Source organism: Moschus berezovskii, chromosome 1 (genome assembly GCF_049115385.1).
Source record: "Moschus berezovskii isolate FMDL1 chromosome 1, NW_MosBer_1.0, whole genome shotgun sequence".
Classification (NCBI taxonomy): Eukaryota; Metazoa; Chordata; class Mammalia; order Artiodactyla; family Moschidae; genus Moschus; species Moschus berezovskii.
The window spans coordinates 73282265-73308711 of record NC_142460.1 but is presented as its reverse complement, the minus strand read 5'-3'; the positions used below and the strand labels follow the sequence as shown (position 1 = coordinate 73308711).

The window sequence follows — 26447 nt, the reverse complement described above, 5'->3', positions numbered from 1 at the left end:
AAACTCTCACCAAATTACAGATTATAAAATAATTCTTGTACGGAAATAACAAATGTAACACTTGTTTCTCAAGAATGTGTGGATCAGTGAGGTGCTGCTCTAGCTCAATGGTATGCAAGATGTCACATCAAGCTAGTACAAAGACAAATTCTGTCAAGCGTGACACATGACTGTTAACAAAAGCTGTCCAGAGTAATAATACACAAGAAAATGACATCAAATTTTCTATGGAGAAGAATCCATTTCTGATAAAACCAAAGAAAGGGCATGAATACACTAATTTTTTCTTGAAGAAATATTGAGGAAGAACTGGTCCCGAAACCCCATGGAGATGTACAGTGATAATCTTTCCTAGACTCCAGACCACAACAGACCCCAACATTTACAAGAGACTATTATAGTTTATTTTTAAACTGTATTTTAATGCATTTGATTCCATGGCTCTTTTATTAATGTACAACTTTTCAAGCCAATTTCTCAAGATGTTTGCCTTTATATTGTCATTTCCTATTACTCGCCTACAAACAGCTCAGGCTTCAGGTAAAACTTCCTCATTCCTGAAGTTGTTCTTATTTTTCCCTGCTCGTATCCTTGCCTTTCTTCTGAATCCTGTGCTAAGGGACATACGAAATTCTACTAACAACTTCATAAAGCCTTTTCTGAAATAGCCCCAACTTCAGTACAAGCAAACTCTTCCCATAAGACCATGATATTTTACAGTTACCATTTTTCACCTCTGACTCAAATTTCTTGTCTCTCAGTCATCTAAAGTGAGCAACATATACTACGAGGATGCTAGAAGCAAATAGGGAAGACTATCCCAGGGTCCACAACTGTATGACTGGTCAACACACTAACTCCAAAGAGCTTTAGGTCCCTGCTATGAAGAATAGGAACACTTGCTGCTGTTATTTAGTTGCGTCTAACTCTTTGCAACCCCATGGACTGTAGCTTGCCAGGTTCCTCTGTTCATGGGATTTCCCAGGCAAGAATAGTGGAGTGGGTTGCCATTTCCTTCTCTGGGTGATCTTCCCAACCCAGGGATCGAACCCAGGGATCTCGACCAAAGGATCTCTTGCATTGGCAGGTGGATTCTTTACCTCTGAGCCACCAGGGAAGCCCCAAGGAACAATCATAACTGACTTTAAATATTTATGCTTACGTAAAACATCCACTCTGGAGTGAACTAACTAGTCAACAAATGCATGTATTCTGTCCCATGCCTAGGCTACAAAAACCAAAGGGGGTATGATAAGGTCATTCAAAATTGTCTTAACTTCCCAGATTCTCCCTTCTCTTTGGCACTGACTCTATCTGAATAACATGTGTGATCCTCTGTGTTGACTGTCCATTAATTAATTATGATTATTAGTTTAAGTGACAAGTAGAAGTTTCCAGAAATGTCCTAGTCAAAAATGCAGACTTATATCTGTTCACTTGTACAAATGTATACATGAAGATGTTAAAAGGAACAATAATACGGTTTGAGTCTACTAACAGGCAGCTGCAGAAGCTAGAGGCTATGAATAGCCACAACACTGCACCATAAGTCATGCTGCTGAATTTAAGAAAGGAATCCAGGTTATATATATCCTTAGGACAGTTTAAAACCCTCAGAAAACATGAAACCCTCATTCAACTTTTTTTTTTCAACAATACAAATCAGCCCTGGGAAACAATTTAAAAAACTGAAAAATTCCCAAACAGGTACTTCCCCTCACCAGATGCACTAACAGAAAATAATCAGAGAGCAAGTAATGAGTCAGAGAAAGTTTTAACAAGTAAAAAAAAAAAGTGATATTTCAACTAAGGCTGTAATATTCACACACAAAAAACACCAGCACAATTACCTGCACTCTTTTGTAATTTCAAAACCACTTGGTAAGTAGGTAGAAACAAGTATCGCTTATGACTAGAAACCAATTGTATAAGGATTCTGAAAGTAGCTGAACCTTCCATGCATGGCACTAGAAGTGAGACAACATTTCATAAGAGCAACTATAAACAAGACAAGTTGTAGGGTGGACCATCCAGTTAAGGTCTCCAGTTAGCTTGTGGGGGGTGGGAGGGGTGGGGGCAGGGATGGCACACCTTATGAGATTTAGATTTCATTACTCACCACAATGGCAAATATTGTGAAGCTAATTAAGTAACTAGTAACGGAATTCCTGTATGAAATTAAGACTTCCTTCCTCTTAAAAGTGGCCACCTGTTGGGTTTATCAATTAGCAGTATTTGAGAAAGTAAACAATTATGGGACAGGGTGCATGCTACCTAAAAACAGTAATCCAAAAACAAACTCAAGAGTTTAATTATAGGAAGCTTATGCAACTCCCTATGAGGTTTCAGATTAATTGTTTTATCATAGAAGCATGACTATAAAAGGATCTAAAGCTACTTAATGGGAATCTTTTACTGTTAATTACTGTTATGAGAATGAAAATCTCCAGTAGCATTTAAACTTGTGTAGATTACTGGAATTGATTTTAAATTTGCTAGCTGCTCTACATAGTTAAAATCCTGTCTTTAACAATACAGTTAATTCCTGAAGCCTTATGTGATCATTAATTACACAACAGCTATGGAGTCCCTTATACTGCAAGGAGATCCAACCAGTCCATTCTAAAGGAGATCAATCCTGGATGTTCATTGGAGGGACTGATGCTAAAGCTGAAACTCCAATACTTTGGCCACCTCATGAGACGAGTTGACTCACTGGAAAAGACTCTGATGCTGGGAAAGGTTGGGGGCGGGAGGAGAAGGGGACGACAGAGAATGAGATGGCTGGATGGCATCACCGACTCTGTGGACATGAGTTTGAGTGAACTCCGGGAGTTGGTGATGGACAGGGAGGCCTGGCGTGCTGTGATTCATGGGGTCGCGGAGAGTCGGACATGACTGAGCGACTGAACTGAACTGACTGATGCTAATCATTTATTCTGGATTCAAATTTCCCTGAACACTGAGTAAGAAATTTTTACGTTTCATGTTAGCCTGTTAAACAACTCAATAAAACCACAGCAATTGAAAGAATTATTTTTCTACATACTGAGGTGTCTAATAAAATATTTCACTTGAAACTCTGTATTTGTCACCTGCTGGTCCATCTTTTCATAGAACTTAACCAAATGTTTGGGTGGCTGGGGATTTTCATGAATCAATATTATTTGCAAGTTGTAACTCTAAATAAATATAGTTAGAATTATTCCTTTCAAGTTTAACCACGTGATGTTGCTTTGTTTTCCCCTTACTTGCTAAATCCATTACACAATACATTTTAAATGTACAATGAACTCACACTAATTTAAGATTATTTTAGAAACAGATCAGTATACAATTTTTGAATAAATTAAGTCACATTTTGGAACATACACTCCACGTCTCTGGAAAGCATTCCTGTATAGATATACTTCTCACCAACTACTGCTTACACAGTGTTTACATGCATGCACACATCACAGTACATCCTGTTCCACTGCCATTCGTTCCTTCACTGGCTTTGAATACTCATGCTGTACTTACTACCTACAGAAACAAATCAAAGCATATCTTTTGATAACTGTGTATATTACAAAATTTTTAAAAAAATTAGTGCTGGAAGGGATGCAAATTTTGTTCCAACTTTCTCTTTCTCATAACACCGTTTTTAAAAAAGGAAAAAAACAAACCCACAAAACACTGAGACCCAGAAATTAACTCAGATATGGTTACAAAGCTATTCAGCTTTAGAACTAGATCCAGATTGTCATCTTTACCATGGGCAATCACTGACAGCAGAAGCTGGGTTCCTAGAAAAACTAAAAACAAAAATCACTCATAATAAATAAATCACCATTCATAAAATCCATCCCTCAAGTCCATCAGTGCAACACATACAGTGAGAAAAAACTTCTTGGCAATAGGTTTCTTTTGGCACCTCACCAGTATTTGCAAGATGGACTAGGAGCTCAGGAATAGGAACAAAGCTTGTATGTCTTCATTTAACACTTGATTCGGGATTCACCTTGGTGCTGCTGCTAGACCTTTAGCATGGACTCTACTAACTGGGGGTTGCAGGATTGGTCGTTCACAGTTACCACAAAGCCTCCTCACTGTAACCCACCTCCTTGGCCATGTCTGTGTATTTCTGCTTTTCCTTTGGATCGAGAACAGCCCACCAATCAGCTAGTATCTTGGTAGCACCTCGGTTATCAAGCCTGGGGTGTTCCTGACGTACAAGAGAGCGATGACGTTTGCAAAATAAGAGAAATGCATTCATTGGTCTCCGGGCTCGCTGTTCCGGTGATTCATCGTCTTCAGTTTCACCAACATCTTGCTCTAGGCCACCGGCCCCAAGAAGTTGAACCTATTACCAAGAAAACAAAAGCCAACATGTTTAACACATCCTGGATAACTCTGTAACAATTAGTGTTGGTTTTTAAATTGTATTTTTCCTTAGCTCTATTTAAACAATTTACAAATGGGGGGGAGGAAGGGTTTTTAAAAATTATCAACCACTATTTGTGGCTGGTAACCAACTCAAAATGTTTTCTTTTGCTGAGTTTCTATAGCAACCTGTGCATGTCTCTATTACAGCATATATTACATTGTTGTTATAACTGCTTGTATTTTTTCCTTTCACTAACAGTGAGCTCTTTGAGGACAAAACCTCTCTTATTTCCCTCAGTGACTAGTTTAATGTCTTGTACAATATCAGTACCTAACTAACTGCTGGATAAAGGATTAAACCCATTCCGTAGTATATGGGTCTCAAAGTTAACAACAATATCCTCATCAAGATACATGAATATCGGTTCTGTCTTTCTCCTTTCTGGAAAGTGCTTTTGTATAACTAATAATGTGAAAATGAATAATAATCTAATACAGACTATTTAATGTTTCTGTGCACATCAAAGTGAAGCCTCCTACCGTAAAAATCAAAAGACATTTGACATTATTTGAAGGAAGAACTACATAAGTAAATTTTCAAGTCTATAAATAATCACACATTCTTGTCTACTGAAATTCTATGGTGATAGGGTTTAAACTTTAAAAAGTGCTTTTGAATCCTCCATTTTCCTAAGCATCTCATTCAATTCAAGATCTTCAAGGATTTCTGCAAAGCTCTGATCCTGTCCATCTGTGTAATCCTCACGGCCGCTGTCCTAGTAGCACTCTGGCCTATGGCTTCATCTTCCTGCTTTTAAACCCTTATAATACTTCCTATGCGTGGCTGCAGGTTTAATTTCTTAAAGCACATCTCTGACCACAGAATCTTAGAGTATAATAACATTGTTAAGTATCTTCTGAGGCTAAAATATGACTCCATGGTATTTCTTGGAAACACTGCAATCAAGAACAGAAGTCCAGAATGCTTACTAAAACCATTCCTTTAATGCTGTTTCATAGTTAAAATCAAGAAGGATAAAAGACCCTGTCAGAATGCATTATAGATACAATAGGGCAGTAGTTCTCAAATGTAAGTGGGCATAGGAATCCCTGGAGGTCTTGTTAAAACACAGATTGTTAAGTCCCATTGCCAGAGTTTCGTATTCTGTATGTCTGGAGTAGGCTTTGAGGATTTGTATTTCTAACAAGTTGTGCAGTTATGCCGATGAGGCTAGTCTAAGGATCACATTTTGAGACCATTACTATAATAAGGCAATCAGCTTCTTTTATATCATGTTTATTGGGCAACTGTTACAGACACTCTAAGACAAATCAGTAATTTAATCCAACTAAATGTTTTTTAAAAGTCTTTTAAATTAAGCATTGTATATGTATTTAATTAACCATCAATTGTCTTCAGACACAAATAGTATAGGACAATCTCGAAGTCAGAGCTACCTGATCTGGAAGTACATTAGGGATTATTACCGGGAATGAAGGCTACAGATTTATCTTCCTTGTTATGGGTATAATTATTAACAATGACTTGCGTTTTCAAGGAATATTTATCTATCATTCTGAAACTGACTAAGAAGTTATAGAAAAATGAGGCATAGAAATATGTATTATGTAGGCTGAGGAAGTAATTTTATTTTCCCTTCAGAAAAAAATAACTTTGATCCAGTGACTAAATTATAGAACTCAAGACAAGAGTTGGAAAAAGTGATAAATAAGACAAGATCCTGGCCCCAGGAGCTCACTGTTTTGGGAGAGGAGAAAGACATATAAGCAAATAAATTAAAAAGCAGGAAGATGACTGCAACAAGAAACCAGTGTGATAATGAAACACTAGTGGATTGATAGAACAACAGAAAAGTCTCCCTAGAAAAGTATCATCTGGGCTAAATTTTGAAAGACAAATCAGAGTATATAAGGTAGTCAATGGGAGGTCGTGGGGAACTAACAAAGATTAAAGCTCAATGGTTTATTCAGACACTTATATGCAGTTCAACAGAACCAGTATACAAAAGATTAGAATGGAGAACTAGAGTTGATGTAGAAGAAGGTATGGGCCATTTCATGAACAATGTGCTTTGTCATTTTTTTTTTAAATGCAAAAGAAAAATAAGTGCATTTAATCCTGTAAATGAGTGGTTTCAGATTGTATGACTCAAAAAAACCCTTGAAGGGGACCAGCATAGACTGGAACTTTTTGTTCTGTCAAGTATGAACACTAAACACATTTTTTTTTTACTTCTTATAATTATTTCATTAAATTAACTAACTGAAAAGTAAATTAAATTGAAATGAAAAATTATCTGGACCTCTTTTTTCTTTCACCAGAAGCCAGTAACACTCTGCAACAAGCCAACACTAGCACCAGACCAGAATCTGGAGCCCACTACTAGAAGCAATGGAGAGCCATGAGTGGTTTTAGCAGGAGAAAGACACTCTCAGGTCTGTATTTCAGGATAACTCCTGTCATTAGTGTAGAGCATGAATTATAGTAGCAAAACTAGCAGCAAACAAAACCAGAGGAATGAATTAAAAGTTTATGCCAGCAGTCCACGCAAGAACCAGGACAGAGCTGAATCAAGGCAGTATTCATGAGAATGGAGAATTGGGAACAGAGAGAACACTCGCTAATGAGGCAGAACCAAGAGTGACTGGTGTCTCAGCTGAATGCAAAGGTTGAAAAAGGAAGAATGTTTCCAACTTTGGCAGCAAGATTCCTTCATATACAACTGAGAACACTTTTTCTCAAACGAAGGGAAGTTATATCCAGTGGGGAGTAGAAAGATTAGTACTGGGTAGACAGAATGTGAAGAGGCTCTTGGCAGAGAAGGCTGAGTTGGGATAATGAACTAATGTACCAACATAAAGGAGTAAGACCAACAGTGTGGGTGAGATCTCCTGATTGTACACTAGAAAGAGAAGAGGACTCAATGACTTCATTCTTTTACTAAATAACTGTTTACTGGGCATGTGATATGGAGCAGCCACTGTTCCAGGTGATGCCAACAGAGCAGTGAGCAGACAGAATCCCCATCCTCGTAAAGCTGAAAAGTTTTACAATCAACCTGTCACTCTGGAAGGATCTCTCTGGCTGCTTTATTGAGAACAGACTGTAGAAGGGCAAGAGCAAGGGACAGAGAGGCAGAATATAGTAAGCTTCTCTAGCGCTGGTGGTAGCTTGGATCAAAGTGGTGGCAGTCACACTGCTAAAGAAGGGACACACCGTGAATACCTTCTGAAAGTACAGTTGAAAACCTGTTGATGGACAGACGAGAGACTTGAGCAAAAGAAAACAAACACGGTGTTAGGTCTGACCAATCTGACAGCTGGAGTTGCCATTTACTGAGAAAGGAAAGAAAGATGCCGGAGGATGGGGTTTGAAGAACAGTGAAAGCTTCATTTTGAACACATCCAATCTGAGATTCTGACTTGATATTTAAAGAGGATATATCAAGTAAATAGTCAGAAATACAAGTCCAGAATTTAGGGGAAAGCTCCAGGATGGAGACAGAAATTAAGGTAAGAGGCTCAGAGAACATCAATATTTGAGGGTAAAATAATGGATGGACAACAAACGGAAAAGAAACAATAAGGTATAGTTGGGAAGGTAGTAACAGAAATAACAGTGAGTGCTATCATGGACATAGGAGACAGCTTCAAGAACCAAGTCATCAATAGGTGTAAATGTGTGAGAAAGATCAAATTAAGCATGAGCATAAACTTGGCAATTTCCTCAAATAGGAAGAGTGAAACCATTTCTCTAAAAAAGGAAAGGAAAAGATGGATAAGGACTGAGATGAGACTAAGCTGAGTAGAGAAAGCTGAAGGAGTCATTTTTGGTGGCCTCTATTTTCTCTGTGAAAGAGAAGAAAAGTATAGCAGTGAGGAGACCATAAACAGTGTCCAGAGAAGATGTCTGCAAAACAGGAAAAATGTTTATAATTCCTGATAAACAGAGTGAAAAAAGGAGTTGACCCAAGCCTAGGACAAAAGACTGAGTGGATATTGAAGAATGTTTATAATATTCGTAGTGACACAAAATATGTACTCATTTATTCTTCCATTGACCATGAAAGGTGAAAGTGAAGGTCATTTAATCATGTCCAGCTCTCTGTGACCCCATGGACTGTAGCCCACCAGGCTTCTCTGTCCATGGGGATTCTCCAGAAAAGAAAACTGGAGCAGGTTGTCATGCCCTCCCCCAGGGGATCTTTCCAACCCAGGGACTGAACCCAGGTCTCCTTCATACAGGCAGATTCTTAACCATCTGAGCCACCAGGGAAGCCCATTGAGCATATAACTGTTCCAAATCTACTCTGCGCCAACCACCATTCTGGGCTTTAAGGAAGGAGAAGATGACAGGGAGGGGAAGACCCCTGCTCCACTGAGGTTATACTCTAGTCTGGGAAGACAGACATAAACAAGAACACACAGCAAACAGGAAGAAGTTCAAGGGGACAAATTCCTCAGACGGGGAAGACTTGGGTGTGAGGGACATCTGCTGCTGCTGACAAGTCACTTCAGTCGTGTCCGACTCTGTGTGACCCCACAGACGGAAGCTCACCAGGCTCCCCCGTCCTTGGGATTCTCCAGGCAAGAACACTGGAGTGGGTTGCCATTTCCTTCTCCAATGTGTGAAAGTGAAAAGTGAAAGTGAGGTCACTCAGTCATGTCCAACCCTTAGCGACCCCATGGACTGCAGCCTACCAGGCTCCTCCATCCATGGGATTTTCTAGGCAAGAGTACTGGAGTGGCTTGCCATCTATGGGGAGGTAAAAGATGAGGAACCAGTCATGCAAAGATCTGAAGGAATGTGTGGCTTTCTAGTCACCTGCATCATTGCGTAACTTTCTAAGCAAGAGCTGGCTGCTCCAGTGTGAGCCAGACGTGGGGCACTGGGAGGGGTGGCAGCACCCAGATGCTCTGAGGGCCTCAAGGATGAGGGCCTGAACAGCTCTGAATCTGCCTGTAGTGGCAAGGCTGGGCTGGGAAGGAGGAAAGAGGGGCCAGAGGAGCAACAGGTGGGTGCAAGGTGAACAGATCAAATTTTATGAACTCACTTCATTTGACTATTGCCTGTAAATCATTAGCTAATTGAGAGAAATACGAATTAAGAAGGATCTGCTTCAGTCTAGATTATTAGGAAGTATAGATACTTTAAGAGTCATCAACATTTGCGATGAAACTGTAGGTAAAGTAGTTAAATAGAATTCAAGTTACACAGACTCCTACATTCACTATACCACATGTGTTCACTGCGGTTTCTGAATGAATGTTCAAACTTAAAACTTCTACAATAAACGGAGAAATTACCTTATCAATATCTTCCTCTTCGTCTTCCTCTTCTTCCTCTTCTGAAAAGTCAAGGAGTTTCTTTGCTAGCAATGGATGCCACTGAAGACACTTGCGCTTTGGTCGTTTTCCAGTCCCTTCTCCTTCTGCTGAATGATCTTTATTTCTATTACTGCCTTTCATTACTGTGACCTGTGGTAGTGAAAAGAAAAAGAGAAAGAGAAGTCAGAGTAAATTTGATTAAAACTAGTTTATTTAGCTTCCTTAACTTTAACTGGATTATAGTTTTAATGATTAAAATATCTACCAGTTTAGGCATTTACTGGATTCAGTAAGAACTCTAAGTTAACTTAATCAAACATTCATTTCAGTGGGCTAAATTGCTAATAAAATTTGCCTTTTTTGAAATCTTCTTCCTTCCACTTTATAATTTCAGGACTCAAAACCCAAATAAAGTGTTAAGATGATGATAAGTTATTGTCACCTGTTCATATTTACCCAGGATAATGTTTCTCAAAGTCTTCCACTAGAGTAATGTGAAAGATGCCTCCCAGGAGAGTAGAGATCCTCCCAGATGTAGGTCTCTCTATATTCTCTGATGGCTCTTATTTTTTCATAATAATTTATATGAATTTCATATTCTATACGATGATAAATCTTAGAGTATTATTAAGTAAAACAAATGCTTTATAAGAATCAAATGTTTTAGATTTAAAATAAAACTATTTCATAAGATGACATACATTTTTCAAAAACTGCATGCAGCCTCCAAGGATCTGTCCATATACGAAGTCCCTCAGTGGGATGAGCACCCACCTGTGATACAAGTCACCAATATCTGTGCATCTCCCTATTACATATGCACTGCAAACCTGCAATAACTTTCACTCTCTAGGCTTTTTTCCCCTAAAAGATGATTGTCTGAAATAACTATGAATCTGACAAAATCTTTCAGAAACCTAGATTCTAAAATATTTTTCAATGATTTAAAAAAATTTTTTTTCTCAATGAAACAACTACATATTCATATTGTAAAGGTGAAAATAGCAAAAAGAAAAGAAAAAAAGATGTACCTTTTCCATTATGCCCAGCCCAAAGTTAAACTACACATAACCAGCTTCTTACATGCTTTCTCATAATTATTTAATATTTTTCATTCATTCATTTGAAGTAATATTGATAAATAGATTACTCTTTATACATACTCATGTGAAAATTCAAATAATACAGTTAAATACCATCAGTTTAAATGGTTCATGCTGATGACCACAAACATAAATGCAGTTGCCAAAAATCACACAGTGGTGGCCTTTCTGGTCAATTTAAATTTGCATTGATCCAAATGCTTGCAGAGTGTTATCAATAAACTTTTAATGCTAAGTTGCTAACATTAGGATCTACGAACATACAGTTTCAAGATTCATCTAGTTCTCCAGTCTTCAAAACAATATGATATAGGCAATTTTTTATCTTCCTTCCTTAACTGTTTTTGGGTTTGAGGGTCATATTTAGGACTTCACTTCAAAATCAAAAAATATTCACTAATGCTTCCTTCTAGAACTTACAAGACTTCATTATTTTAAAAAAATGTAAATAACTAATCAATCTGGAATTCATTCTGACAAAGGAATGAGGTGGGGATTGAGCTTATTTTTTCCCCCCAAAATACCTAACCAACTATTTCAAACCATTTATTAAATCCTCCTGCTTTCCCCTATTCCATGTATATAAGTCCATTTCTGGATTGTCTTCTGTTAATAATCTTCCCCTCTGTTTTCCCATCCCTTGACCAATTCTAATATCCTAATGGATAATATCATTCTGTACCTTCTTCTACATACAAATATATTAGTAAACATAGCCACTTAAAACGTCTAAGCTGAAAATTTCATGCTTCAAGTTAATCAGTTTGATCATTCTCATTTTTAATAACCATATAATATTTCAAAATAAGAATGTATTGAAATTTTCTCATTTCATTATTGATATGCATTAAGATTATTTATCAATAAAATCTTCATTTTAATAATTTTTAATCTTCATTCTGATAAAATCTTATTATTAAAAGCTGTGTCTAGTCAAAAAAAAAAGAGGGGTGGGTGGTGAGGAGGGAAGAAGAACATGTTCCTGTGGTTTCCTTAGCAAGAAACTTCTGTTGAGCATCTGAAGCAATTACACGATTCATGTGGCTGCCTCAAGAGTAGAAGTGATTGAGAACTCTAAATGGAATTAGTTATCTGGTATGTTTTTAATAAAGGAACAACAATTTCTTTGAATTGATAGACCAGTTAACAATTCCCAGTCTATCTACAAAAAAAACTTGGCATAGGCAACCCAATTTCCAAAAATACCAACGCTGCACGGAGGGAAGAGCGAACAGTTATTTTCGTGGCTTATTAATCACTTCAGGATGAGATGCTTGAGTGGTAATTAAACCCATACTGGGTTGTAATACCCGATATTTTATGATATAACACATTTTTTAAGTAAGTAAAAGAAATCAGCAGGAAATTTTAAGTCAGGCAAGCTGTTATCGACTGGAGAGGTCAAAGTGATTGCCAGTGCCTAGAGAAAAATATATCATTTAGATTCAAGGATTTTGATTATGCTACTTAATTATGCATGAATGTGTTTTAGAGTATGTGCCTTTGTACATATTTATGTGTAATTTCAATTTCAAACAGAATGCAAAATGTCAAGAGTTGAATGAATGGATGGTCTCTGTGGCTTTGGGGTTCAAAATAACCACATTAACCTCCTCCCAGCCCACTGCTCTGCTTCTTTCCACAAAGCTGCCAGGCCACTATGATACCGTATCTCCTCTCTGATACTCCCCAAATTAATCTCTCCACCCCCAGGAAAACAATAGAAAGATCCTATATTGCTAATGACACCGACCACATTTTCTCTTGAATTAAAATTATGTGGGTACATGCTACCTCCATCACTAAGCCTTCTCCTTGATGATCCAAGACTAGTTAACTTTATACACCCAGAAGCATCTGTCTTATCAGAACATCAAGAATGGTTAGTTGTGAGGGCTGCTGAAAGCAACCATATGAAACTCCATGCTAAATTATGGTGATAATTCACTATTTATAGACTAGAATGGCTTCAAAATTAATACATTCTCTTTCATTCCTGTGAATTCAGATATTCTTTCTTGAGTGGAAAAAAAAAGGAGGTCTGATAACTACATATAACAGTGAATGCAGGCCTAGGTGGCAATGTTCTGTTGGGAGAACCGCCGACTACCTGGGCTGCAGAGAAAAAGACTGACAATGAGCACAGAGTCTAGAACAAAACAGGAGGAAAATAAGCATTTTTAGCATGAATAAAATAAGTAAACTGAAGACAGCAAACTTGGGACAAAATAGTCAAGAAAAGTGCGTCTGATCTAATGACCATGAAATACCCCAACTATAAACTGGACACTTTAATAACTTATAGTTATCTGATTACTTTTTAAATCACCAGGGATCTATTTTCAAACTGTTGAAAGAGGCAAAGGAGTCCACAGTGGGTAGGGGAGGGGGTGTTCCTGATTTTCATTCAGAAGTAATGAGAAAGAGAAGAAGCAAAGAAAAGGTGAAGAAAAATATCTGAGAAACTATAAGGGCAAAGAAGGCATAATTTTGAGACTTAAGCATATTACTTACCTTATTTCAACAGACAGGAGGAGGGAAAATTGTTACTTTTTGACAGTAACAGAGACCTACCTTCGTAACTATTTTGCCACTAAAAACCCCACACATTATAAAGTCTGGTTTCTTGTTCTGGTAAAAGAGTAAATTAAGCTAGCATTCTACAGGTAATGAATGAAGCAACTGGGGGACTTTATTCAAAAGGGGTCCTTCTTCCTTTCTACGTGGTAATTCTAGAATAACTGAAGTCAGGTTATTTTTAGTATCAGTGGACTCTGTACTTGAAAGAATCAATATCATAAAATTAGGTTGCTGAGATCAAATGATGGAGGCTGAAGGTCCCTATCCAAAATATAGTTGGCTTTTGAACAACTCAGGTTTGAACTGTGAGCGTACACTTATACACGAAACTTTTTCAGTAAAAACAGACTATATTACTACATGATCAATTGCTGGTTGAATCTACTGACCAGAGAGCCATGGATACAGGTAGGTGACTGTATAGTTACATAACCCCAGCATTCAAAAGTGGACTGTACTGAATGATATTTATTTATCTTATAAAAATAAACCAACCCATATGTACCCTTTTTCTTTGCCAGGAAGAGTTGCCCTAGATACTAATAAGACTAAACCAAATGTAAGAAAACCATGGACACTGACGCCTAAATGCCTCATTCAGAATCCTGCCTATACCACTAACTGTTCACTGTTTATCTTGCTGGTTTCTCCTCACATTAAAACTATGTTAACAGCTCTACTGTTCTCTACTGTGAGAACACTTTTCATGTAATACCCAGCACACAGCCTGGCACCAAGACAGTTCCCACTCCATGGTAGTAAACCCTCCTGACACCCACGGGCTTTTTAGAGGGAGTATGGGTTCCACAGACAGCAAGGGCTCTCTTTAACACAGCCTAAGATTCTGTTGGAGAGAGAACAGAGGACTCCCATTCAACAGTGGTCCTCGTTCTTTCATCTCCAGCCTCAGAAAGAAAGATGGAAAGCTTCTGTTCTTTTCTGTGAGTGATATACAGTCAGAAATGGACCCTTGGCACAGTCATAAATTCTGTAAGATCCTCTAGTCTTTCTATCCTCCTGTTTCTCTACTTGGGGAATCAGTAAATTTTAGCTTTTAAAACACTGTGTAAATTTAACTGTGTCACAGGGGTATTTTAGAGTTTAAACTGTTTCCTGAATGTCCAATAAAACTCCATTCAAATCATATTAATGGAAATTCAGACCAAATGAGACAGGGGAAGGTGAGGGAGGCCTATGAAATCTCATTGTTCAACAGCCACACATTCTATTCATAAGCAAACACTCTCCTGAGTCTACCTGAGACTGCAAAGCTTCAGAGCTGTCTCGGGCCTACAGCAAAGAAAATCAGCCCCAAGAAATAGTGATAAAGCAGTAGCTCTAGAGATTCCACATGAATTAGTGTGACCTGCTTAAACAACGCTTCCGAGAGTGCTGCTGCTTTCAAAATGTTCCTTGCCTCCATCCTTTCAGGGATCCAGACACTGGCAAACACCCCAACTTGGAAGCCTTGCTCCCCTCCTAAAATTCTTCCATTTTCTGACTTGTGCTTCTACCAAGGCCCAGGTCACATTCACTTCCCTTCTAAAGCTTTCTGTGAAAACCTTAAGTCAAAATTCATTGCTCTTTGCTCTTGAGCTTTGATCATACTTGACCTTTTCGGTCAAGCACTTATCACGGTATTTCAGTTCGATTTATCTATCTGCACCATCCCCCCAGCCGGTTGTGAATTTCTAATGAGAAGTTGTCTTGGTTTCTTCCTATTTTTGTCCCTGGGCCTCAAACTAAGGCTGGTATATAGCAGTTTCTGAAAAGGGTATTTATGGCTTGTAATTTCCTCACCGGACACTTAACCACATAAAATAATTTCCCAAAATGAAGTGTTCCTAAGGGTAATTTTAATACTAATATATAACGGACTGCAAGGAAATCCAACCAGTCCATTCTAGAGGAGATCAATCCTGGGTGTTCATTGGAAGGACTTATGCTAAAGCTGAAACTCCAATACTTTGGCCACCTCATGCGACAAGTTGACTCACTGGAAAAGACTCTGATGCTAGGAGGGATTGGGGGTAGGAGGAGACGGGGATGACAGAATGAGATGGCTGGATGGCATCACCGACTCGATGGACATGAGTTTGAGTGAACTCCAGGAGTTGGTGATGGACAGGGAAGCCTGGCGTGCTGTGGTTCATGGGGTCGCAGAGAGTCGGACACGACTAAGTGACTGAACTGAACTGAACTGAACTGAATATCTATTAAATACTATTTGCTTCATATTTGATATTCGTTATCTCGTTTAATCTTTGTAAGAACTGTTCAGGCAAGTACTAACTACTATGCAACCCAGTTGAAGAAGCTGAGGGTTAAGCCATTTGTCTAGGGTCACACAGTTGGCAGCAGAGGAGCTGGCCCAAGAACCAGGAAGCCTAACTCAAGAGCCCAAACACCTAGGACAAAGCTCCAGTATAAAGCCTTCCATCTGTTGACTCACTTGGCATTTTCTACATTACAAATAGCTTATGAGCCATGGAACTACCTAAAGGGCACTCTAGGGGGTTGGAAGGTACATACTTTCAAGGTTCAGAGCAGAAGAGCAAGCATACATGTCTGATAACTACAAGTGACAGTTACATTAGACTAACTTTAAAACTCTTTGAAGATTAAAGTTCTACAAGTGCTAATCATTATTTATTGTAATTCTAATGGCAATTCTAAACTGTAGACAGATTAAATGAAAACTAACTCATTCAATAAAGTAATACTCTCATTGTAGAAGCAATTCAGTCACTCTATTCATGCAAAGAGTGTCTTTCAATGCACTCCTTATTGAAAAGCAGTAGCTCTTCAAGTTGAAACTTTAACTCTGTCAAGATGCTATCGACATGCTCTTCATGAATACTAATAAGACACCCACTATTCAAATAATGGCTTAGCTACACTGGCAGTGCTGGTCCCTGACCCCTCCTCCTTCATGAAGGAATATGTGTTCTAAGATCTTTAGTACTTACACTTCATGACATTTAGCCTTAGGAGAGCTTAACATGGTTCTCAAAATGCATGCTGCTCTAGGCTACAGATAGAGACACCAGCTACCTTGAAAGAGATAAGGCACCAAAAGAAGTGGCTGAGGGAAGAAAACGATTTACACAGAGAATTCAGTAACAGGCTTGAACATGTTCCCCATCACACTGCCCTCCCCGCCAAAGCCCAACTCTCTGCTTTCCTGTAATTTTAGGGTGGCATTTACATTCTTCACCGTAAAAATCACCAAATTCCTAGTCTTCCACAGGTCTAGCATAACACATTTGCCCCTTTTAGTTTCTAAGTGAATATGGGTGCTTTTTTTTTTTAATCCATTTATTACATGGTCAGGGCATAATTATCACACTGACAAGAATCTGATGTACAAAAAAAAGCCGGTGGGAGCCTCTACCTCGTTTATTCTCCACACAGCTAAACACACATTTACTGATCACATGCTGAGCTATGCACTGTGGAAGTTAGGTGTCCAGCCTTACCTCTCATTTCATCACCATCTCTGCCACCTCCGTTCCGATGGCAGGCAGGCGTCCTCCTGTCTCCCACACCTGCCCTGTGCCTCCTCAGCTCTCCCAGGCCTGTACCCCACACACCCATTCTCACTTCCTATGCAAGTCCCTCTGAACTCTCATTTCTAAGGAGCTATTGTTATTTGCCCCAGCTCCTGTCTCTCTCTTCCTAAGCACCATTTTTGACCACCCACATTTAATGTCTGTGCCATATTTCTTGAAACTTGACTTTACAACAACCATCATTTTCCCATATAATACATGTCAAATAATGACGCCATATGAATTCCTCCCAGAGACCCTGGAGGGTAAAGAACATGCCAGATGCCTTTTATCAGGATCTGTCAGAGCAAACGTCCCTGTGCTAGACAGGGAGTACCTGAGGAAGTGAACACAGAAACAACACCTTTCTGCTTTCACATTATGCTTTTTCTTTGCATTGTTTTGTTAGGAGGCATAAGAGACACAAGGATTGAAAGGAAAATATGCAGAGAAAGAAAAATAAGAACCCAGAGGGTTGCTGAGGAGGAGTGGGAAAAGAGAAACAGAAAAATTGACAAGGAGATGTAATAAAATGAAATCCAAGTCACTTCCAAACAGCTGTCAGTACTAGACTAAAGACATTTTTTCATAGCTTTATTCCATTCTCTGGTCATTGACTGTCATTATGCTCTCAAAACAGAATATCATAGTACCTTCCCCTCACTAGCACTCTTCTCCTTTCATACCTGGTCTGCTAATTAACCTCAGTTCTGAACTCATCCAACCATTTTTCTTTCCCAGTCTATCCCCAGGTTGCTGGCTATCCCCAGGGTCTGACACTACTACAAAAAGTTTCCAGTCTGAGGTTGATCCTCAGTGCTCACTCATAATCTTTACTTGTCTTAGTCTTATCCAATCCCATGGCGCCCATGTATTAATAAATTATTGGTTCCTTCTCAAACTTCATTGATAATGAGGAGAATAATAAATAGTTTATATATATATACCCATAAAACATTTACATATATATATAAAATGCTTATATATATATATATATATTGCTTCCTATGTGCCAGAACATCATGTGAAAGGCCGGGCTGGATGAAACACAAATTGGAATCAAGACTGCTGGGAGAAATATCAACAACTTCAGATACGCAGATGATACCACTCTAATAGCATAAAGTAAAGAGGAACTAAAGACCTTCTTCATAACAGTGAAAGAGGAGAGTGAAAAAGCTGGCTTAAAACTCAACATTCAGAAAACTAAGATCATGACATCCAGTCCCACCACTTTATGGCAAATAGAAGGGGGAAAAGTGGAAACAGCAACAGATTTTTATTTTCTTGGACTCCAAAATATCTGTGGATGGTGATTACAGCCATGAAATTAAAAGATGCCTGCTCCCTGGAAGGAAAGCTATGACAAATCTAGATAGTGTATTGAAAAGCAAGAGATAGCACTTTGCTGAAAAAGGTCCACATAGTCAAAGCTATGGTTTCTCCAGTGGTCTTGTATGGATGTGAGAGTTGGATCATAAAGAAAGCTGAGTGCTGAAAAATTGCTGCTTTTGATCCATGGTGTTGGAGAAGACTCTTGAGAGTCCCTTGGACTGCAAGGAGATCAAACCAGTCAATCCGAAAGGAAATCAGTCCTGAATATTTATTGGAAGGACTGATGCTGAAGCTGAAACTCCAATAATACTCTGGCTACCTGATGTGAAGAATTGACTCCTTAGAAAAGACCCTGATGCTGAAAAAGGTTGAAGGCAGGAGAAGGGGGCGACAGAGGCTGGCATCACTGACTTTATAGACATGAGTTTGAGCAAGCTCTGGGAGTTAGTTATGGACAGGGAAGCCTGGCATGCTGCAGTCCATGGGGTTGCAAGGAGTTCGACATGACTGAGCGACTAAACAACTGCTAAAAACTTTATATAAATTAATTTCTGTAACATTCCATACACCTCTTGGAGAAAGGAACTATAATGGTCACATTTTATGTAGTGAGTGACTGGGAATGACAAAGCTTAAACAACATGTCCAAGGCCATACTGCCAGCATGTGGCAGAGCCAGGATTCAAGTCTAGGGCTTCTGTCCTCAGAGCCCAAGCTTCTTCATACGGTCCTTCTCAGCAAAATCCTAGCCATTCTAAGAAATGCGTTTGCCTCCTGGTTAACAGAAAGGTCAACATATGTGGACCCTCCCAAAGTTCCACCTTGCCTACCAATTTCAAAACTTCTTTTCTTCTAGCTTTTCTCAAAGGCAGAATTTCAAGGCCGGCTCCTTCTCTCCTCCCAGCCTGTGCTTCTCATCTTTCCTGCTCCCCTGGACCATTAGATGTTCAGTTTGATGAAATACTGATGAACTATCACCAGTTGCTCCCAGTAAAAACCTTCTTTTTTGGCCTGGACACAATTTCAAGTCTAAAGCCCTCTCTGAATCCTCTCCTTTAGCTAGTCCTCTATTTTGTTACAAACTGCCCTCCAGCCACCAGGCCAGGAGACTGCTTAACCCCAAGCCACGGAGCTAGCAGCCAAGAAGAACTGGCCTGCTTGGTACTAACGCTGTTCACAGGCTCCACCTTGTACTTCACTTACTGACTTGTTTCCTAATCTTCTCGGTTTTAAAATCCAGGATTAATTTCCTAGAAAGCACTCACAGCTCATTCCAACTGTGCCACAGGCTCTGGCTTCCTTCTCCACCCCACTATGATTCATGCTTTCATCTTTAATTTCTAGACTCTCAGAGAAAACACACTGCCTCCACCATATCCATGGGGGACTTGCCAGAGCCTGCATGGTGCACAGAAACTGGACATTCCTTCCTTTCACAGAAACATCTGGAAAATAGGCACATCTTTTCTACTTCTTCACCAATTCCAATCATTGCAGCTGGCTTCTAGCGCCGATACCTAATCTCTCACCACGTTCTGTCCCTTCTACCGCCTAATGTGTGGTTTGCTCCTCTCCACTCCCCACGCTGGCTCAGCAGTCTGGTCTTCCTATCTATGGCTGTGTTGACTTCAATTCTCCACATTACCAATATGTGCTCATGCGCTTCTCCTGCATATGAATCTCTTCAGCAGTCCCTCAATGTACTCAGGAAGATGTCCAAACCTCTGCCTTCATACAGCACATAAGATTCTTCCTGACTTCGTCCCTGCTTAGTTTGAAGGCTCACGTTTCTTTGTTCCATTCTCACTCTTAAAGTTCTGTCTACACTAAGCAACATGCTATCACCAGGAACTCACCTCTTAGTATCTGCACAACTGCTCCCTGACATGAGGCTAGTAGCCCTGCTTCAGGCCAGCTCACATCAGCTCCCACTGACCCTTACTAGTCGAAGAGAGAGGTGCTTCTTAGCTGTCTCCACAACACCCTACACTCAATATCTCCCAGTGAAACGGTGTATTTCCCTTATTATATCCCTCTTGTCTTTGACAGTCATGGTATGAACTCGAGCCCATTTGTTCAGTGAAGAGTCTCAGGTTTGCTCCCGGAAGTCTCTTCCTGTCACTTTTATTGCTTCTCATTTGCCCCTGCTTCTTTTCTGCTCTTTCTCCACCATTCCTGGCTCTTCCTTCCTGCCTGTGACCCTCCATCTCAAGAGATTCCTTACACCAAGTTCAAATAGCATTCTCAAACTCCCAAACCAGAACAGCTGACAATTTTACTTGTTTGGAAATACTAGCTTCTAGGCAGCAAATGGAGAAGGCAATGGCACCCCAGTCCAGTACTCTTGCCTGGAAAAACCCATGGACGGAGGAGCCTGGTGGGCTGCAGTCCATGGGGTTGCTAAGAGACATGACTGAGCGACTTCACTTTGACTTTTCACTTTCACGCATTGGAGAAGGAAATGGCACCCCACTCCAGTGTTCTTGCCTGGAGAATCCTAGGGACGGGGGAGCCTGGTGGGCTTCCGTCTATGGGGTCGCACAGAGTCGGACACGACTGAAGCGACTTAGCACTAGCAGCAGGCAGCAAATGTTAAAATGACTCAATGAACAATTCTGACCTCATAAGAGAAATAATTACTATTCCCTTTTCTCTTGTACCCATCACTGAACACTAATCTTCCATGCACCAGTTTAAATACAGTCCTTTAAATAGTAAGAATGATCATGCATATTTTTACAAATATTTTAAAATATTTCTATTAAAACTCTACCAGGACTTCCCTGATAGCTCAGTTGAAAAAGAATCTGCCTGTAATGGAGGAGACCTGGGTTCCATCCCTGGGTTGGGAAGATCCCCTGGAGAAGGGAAAGGCTACCCACTCCAGTATTCTGGCCTGGAGAATTCCACGGACCATATAGTCCATGGGGTCTCAAAGAGTTGACCCAACTGAGCGACTTTCACTTTCACAATAACCAAAGTTAAAAAAAATTTTTTTTCATTTATATTAACTTAAAAAAATTCTAAAATAATCCAGACCTTTTTATTAGCCTGGATGTCTTTCACCATCCTGATCTCTGCTGCTGCTGCTGCTAAGTCACTTCAGTTGTGTCCGACTCTGTGTGACGCCATAGACGGAAGCCCACCAGGCTCCCCCGTCCCTGGGATTCTCCAGGCAAGAACATTGGAGTGGGTTGCCATTTCCTTCTCCAATGTGTGAAAGTGAAAAGTGAAAGTGAAGTCGCTCAGTCGTCTCCGACCCTTAGCGACCCCACGGACTGCAGCCTACCAGGCTCCTCTATCCATGGGATTTTCTAGGCAATATTACTGGAGTGGCTTGCCATTGCCTTCTCCGTCCTGATCTCTACTTACAACTTAAAAAACAAAACCAGAAAAAATGGTTCCTGTTAGGAATCAACAATCTACGATACCTCTAGATGGAAATCTCTTTTTCCTAAGCTACTATTCTTTACTCTTGCTGATGCTGCTGCTAAGTCACTTCAGTCGTGGCCGACTCTGTGCGACCCCATAGACGGCAGCCAACCAGGCTCCCCCGTCCCTCGGATTCTCCAGGCAGGAACACTGGAGTGGGTTGCCATTTCCTTCTCCAATGTGTGAAAGTGAAAAGTCAAAGTGAAGTCGCTCAGTCGTGTCCGACCCTTAGCGACCCCACGGACTGCAGCCTACCAGGCTCCTCCATCCATGGGATTTTCCAGGCAAGAGTACTGGAGTGGGGTGCCATTGCCTTCTCCAATTCTTTACTCTTAAGTGATGGCAAATAATTTTAAGTAACATTTAAATTTAGTTCACTTAGTAAAGCAAAACTTCTCCATCTTAATGGTTACAAAACTATTTTCCCATAACATTAAATAGAAATAAATCGCTCTTATTTTAGTAGTTGTAGTGTTTACTGAAGCAGCTTATCCTAGCTTCTGCAACACCCACCTGCTTTACACTTTGGCACACTAGAACTGAGTTAATTTGTCATTTTCCAGATTATATACTGTAAGAAGGTAGGATGTTGCTTATCTTTATATTCCCAAAAGCTTAGAATACTGCCTTGACTATATTATGCAATTAATAAAAAGTACTTGAAAATGCATTAACTAAATGATTTTGTATCAGATTGTGCATTTGCCAAGGAAATTAATTAGAATACACAGGGAGTTATGATACACTTATAGTTTCTGTTTAACTAGAGTTAAGCAGAAAACCATTTGTTTTATACCTGCTTCACACTTGGTGAGATTTTTCCTTAAATATTTTCTGACTTAATACACATGATACCAAAGTGTTTACTTGCAGCTTCAGAGTCATAATAGTGCCCTATTCAAAACATTAAACATTCCATCTATATTCCTAATAGGTGTTACAGTCCTTGAGACTTCGGTCTGATTGCTTTAACTTCAGTGCCAAGTACTCAACGCTCTTTTCCTTTATTCATGAAATGTATTAAATTCATGGTATTTGTTTTAAAAAGTTCTTCAGTTCATAGAATTAACAAAATAAGTTCCTATTTCTATACCATTTGCCTGTTTATTCCCCCTCTTTGGAAAACTAGCAAAGAGAGAATATAAATAGACAGACATTTTAGGATGACCTGAAATTCATTCTTCCTTCCATTTTTCTTTCAATGCACAGTATGTAAATAGGCATTACCCACAAGAGAGTTCCAGAAAAACATCTATTTCTGCTTTATTGTCTATTCCAAAGCCTTTGACTGTGTGGATCACAATAAACTGTGGAAAATTCTGAAAGAGATGGGAATACCAGACCACCTGACCTGCCTCTTGAGAAATCTGTATGCAGGTCAGGAAGCAACAGTTAGAACTGGACATGGAACAACAGACTGGTTCCAAACAGGAAAAGGAGTATGTCAAGGCTGTATATTGTCACCCTGCTTATTTAACTTCTATGCAGAGTATATTATGAGGAACGCTGGGCTAGAAGAAGCACAAGCTGGAATCAAGATTGCCGGGAGAAAGAGCAATAACCTCAGATATGCAGATGACACCACCCTTACGGCAGAAAGTGAAGAAGAACTAAAGAGCCTCTTGATGAAAGTGAAAGAGGAGAGTGAGAAAGTTGGCTTAAAGCTCAACATTCAGAAAACTAAGATCACGGCAAAACTAAGATCATGGTCCCATCGCTTCATGGCAAATAGATGGGGAAACAGTAGAATCCGTAGCTGACTTTATTTTTCTGGGCTCCAAAATCACTGCAGATGGTAACTGCAGCCATGAAATTAAAAGACGCTTACTCCTTGGAAGGAAAGTTATGACCAAGCTAGATAGCATATTAAAAAGCAGAGACATTACTTTGCCAACAAACGTCCGTCTAGCCAAGGCTATGGGTTTTCCAGTGGTTATGTATGGATGTGAGAGGTTGGACTATAAAGAAAGCTGAGTGCTTAAGAATTGATGCTTTTGAACTGTGGTGTTGGAGAAGACTCTTGAGAGTGCCTTGGACTGTAAGGAGATCCATCCTAAAGGAGATCAGTCCTTGGTGTTCATTGGAAGGACTGATGCTAAAGCTGAAACTCCAATACTTTGGCCACCTGATGTGAAGAGCTGACTCATTTGAAAAGACCCTGATGCTGGGAAAGATTGAGGGCAGGAGGAGAAGGGGATGACAAGATGAGATGGTTGGATGGCATCACTGACTCAATGGACATGGGTTTGGGTGGCCTCCGGGAGTTGGTGATGGACAGGGAGGCCTGGTGTGCTGTGGTTCATGGGGTCGCAAAGAGTCAGACACAAATGAGCGACTGAACTGAACTGAACACCCACAGGATACGTGGTTTACTGAGGCATCCTGGAATATTTTTCTTACAACCAAATTTTCATAAGTTTGCTCCCTCTGCTGGTCAAATTGTTATCCTCTAGCATCCTATTTAAATACAAAAGGCAGTGTTTTACACTATAAAGAAAATAAAAACTCCTCTATAAAAAATAAGAAATAAAATTCCAAATAAACCTGGAAAGTCACTGAAGAAGCTCTTCTACATCAAGGCATGGCGTGAGCTGACTTTAGGGAGAAGCAGTCTTCCCAGCATTGAATTAAAGGCAGGGATTTTCCAATTTAGTCATAATATTTCCTCTAAGCAAGATCCTTACCTCTACCAAGACAATTTCTCATCAATTCAGCTCTTTTTAACCTGGAATCTCCACAGTACTTTGCAGTGAGTGTCTAACCAAATCTTTCCATATTTACACAGACAGCATTACGGAGAGAGGGCAGGCAGGAGGGAGCACTCTTCACTCGCACATACAGTGATTCGTCACGGAAGCATGGCCGAATACATAATCAACACGGGGCTACAGGGCTACTCATATGCCTGCACTGTTTTTGCCTTTCACCTTCTTTTTTTCAAAGATGAGAGCTATTTTGTTGACATACCTAAAAAATTGTTTTGATTTTGATAATCAAGCTCTTTATAATAAGAAATTGGAGGTACATTTCACTAATAAGTTGTAAATACATTTTCTAATAAGAAAAATCAATACTGCTCTAAAAAATTCCGGGTTACTTTAACTGCTACTTCCCAATCATGAAAGACATTGTGACTCACAAACTGTGTCTATTAATTTATCTAATATGACACAGTCCTGTGAAGTGGGTAGAAGTAAGCCCATTTCACAGCTGAGGAAGAGAAGCCTCTCAGAGATTTACATCATCTCCCCAATGTCACGGAGGGACAAAACAGGGGCATAGCCTAAAGGCTTGGGCTTGAATCTCTAAGCATAAGTACTTTCTTCCACATGACTGCATCACTGATTTTAGTTTTAAATCAATACATTTATTTTGAGAGGAAAAGTAATGCCACTTTATAAGCCTTTTTGAGCATTTGTTTAGTGCCTTAGCATTTACTTGGCTAAAAAATTCCTAAATTTCCATTTATATTTCAACAGTCCTTTGTATGGATTTATACATACTGTATACACTGGTGGGGGGGAAGGGAGGGATTCGGAGTGAGAAGCATATGTATCTGTGAATATTCAGTATACTTTACTTTGCATTTTGTAAATATTGATGCTGCAGCTCTCAGAGTGCTCTCATAAGTAGTTATGAGTGACAGTCCATGAGTGCTGTGTCTCTCAAAACAAATATGCTTTACTGACAGAGAGCACGTGCACCTCCATCTAATTATTCTGAGAGGCAGGGTGGAACAAACAACATGATTCCTCAGCTCAGTTTGGCGTTCTCCACTGAACACGACAGTCAGGTTACAGTTTAACACATACCATGAAAGCTTGTCATTTCCATGAGCAACACAACAGATCTGCCATGTAATCCTAGAGCAGAGTACATCTTCCCATGGTTCTTGCAAATATTTTTAAGAGTAAATGAAAATTCATTGCGTATTTAAAAAAAAAAAAAAGGCCTTTACATATGTCCAAGTATTTACTGGATTTTAAAATATGTGATAATGTGCAGTTTGGGAATAAAAGTAAGTTGGGTGAGCGTTTGAAAAAGAACCAACTAGAGTAAATAAAGTATGCTTGATCACCCTGATTTTAGGGAAAAAATAAATAAACCTGTCACTGTCTGTTGTGTACCCAAAACCATAATCTAAGAGTAAACATCACATTTGTTACTGTTGCTCAGTTGCTTAGTCGTGTCCATGTCCAACTCTTTGCGACCCCATGGACTGCAGCGTGGCAGACTTCCCTGTCCTTCACCATCTCTCTATGTAAATATCACATTATTTATATCCTATTAGAGCATTTCTCAAACTGGAAAGTAAACCTCATCGAGCAGTCACAGAATTTTGCTTGTAGCACTCTCCCAGCTCTCTGGATTTGTGGACTACCAATCTGTTCTTGGGGCTTCCCTCGTAGCTCAGTCGGTAAAGAATCTGCCTGCAATGCAGGAGACTCATGTTTGATCCCTGAGTTGGGAAGATCCCCTGGAGAAGGAAATGGCAACACACTCTAGTATTTTTGCCTGGGAAATCCCATGTACAGAGAAGCCAGTCATGCTACAGTCCATGGGCTCACAAAAGAGTTGGATATGACTTAGTAGCTAAACAACCACAACATTTACCCACATCACTGAGAAACTATCAGGGGTGAACTCCAGGTTCTGGGACTCCCCTGTCACTGCAAAGTTTGCCAACTCTCACATGGCTTCTCCTACTCTGAGCAATGGCAAACACTGC

At 39.7% G+C, this 26447-nt stretch overlaps 1 protein-coding gene across 16 annotated transcripts in view; it reads right to left on the bottom strand.

The window, feature by feature from the left end:
* BBX (BBX high mobility group box domain containing) overlaps positions 1–26447 on the bottom strand; it is a 298700-nt gene that overhangs the window by 89028 nt on the left and 183225 nt on the right. For all 16 annotated transcript variants that reach the window (XM_055418693.2, XM_055418272.2, XM_088836741.1 and 13 more), the window contains 2 exons: positions 9697–9867; positions 4103–4345 (listed from right to left, as the gene is read on the bottom strand). In XM_055418693.2, coding sequence (XP_055274668.1) covers positions 4103–4345; positions 9697–9858 — 405 coding nt within the window. In that variant the 5' untranslated portion in view covers positions 9859–9867. The remainder of the gene's footprint in view (positions 1–4102; positions 4346–9696; positions 9868–26447) is intronic.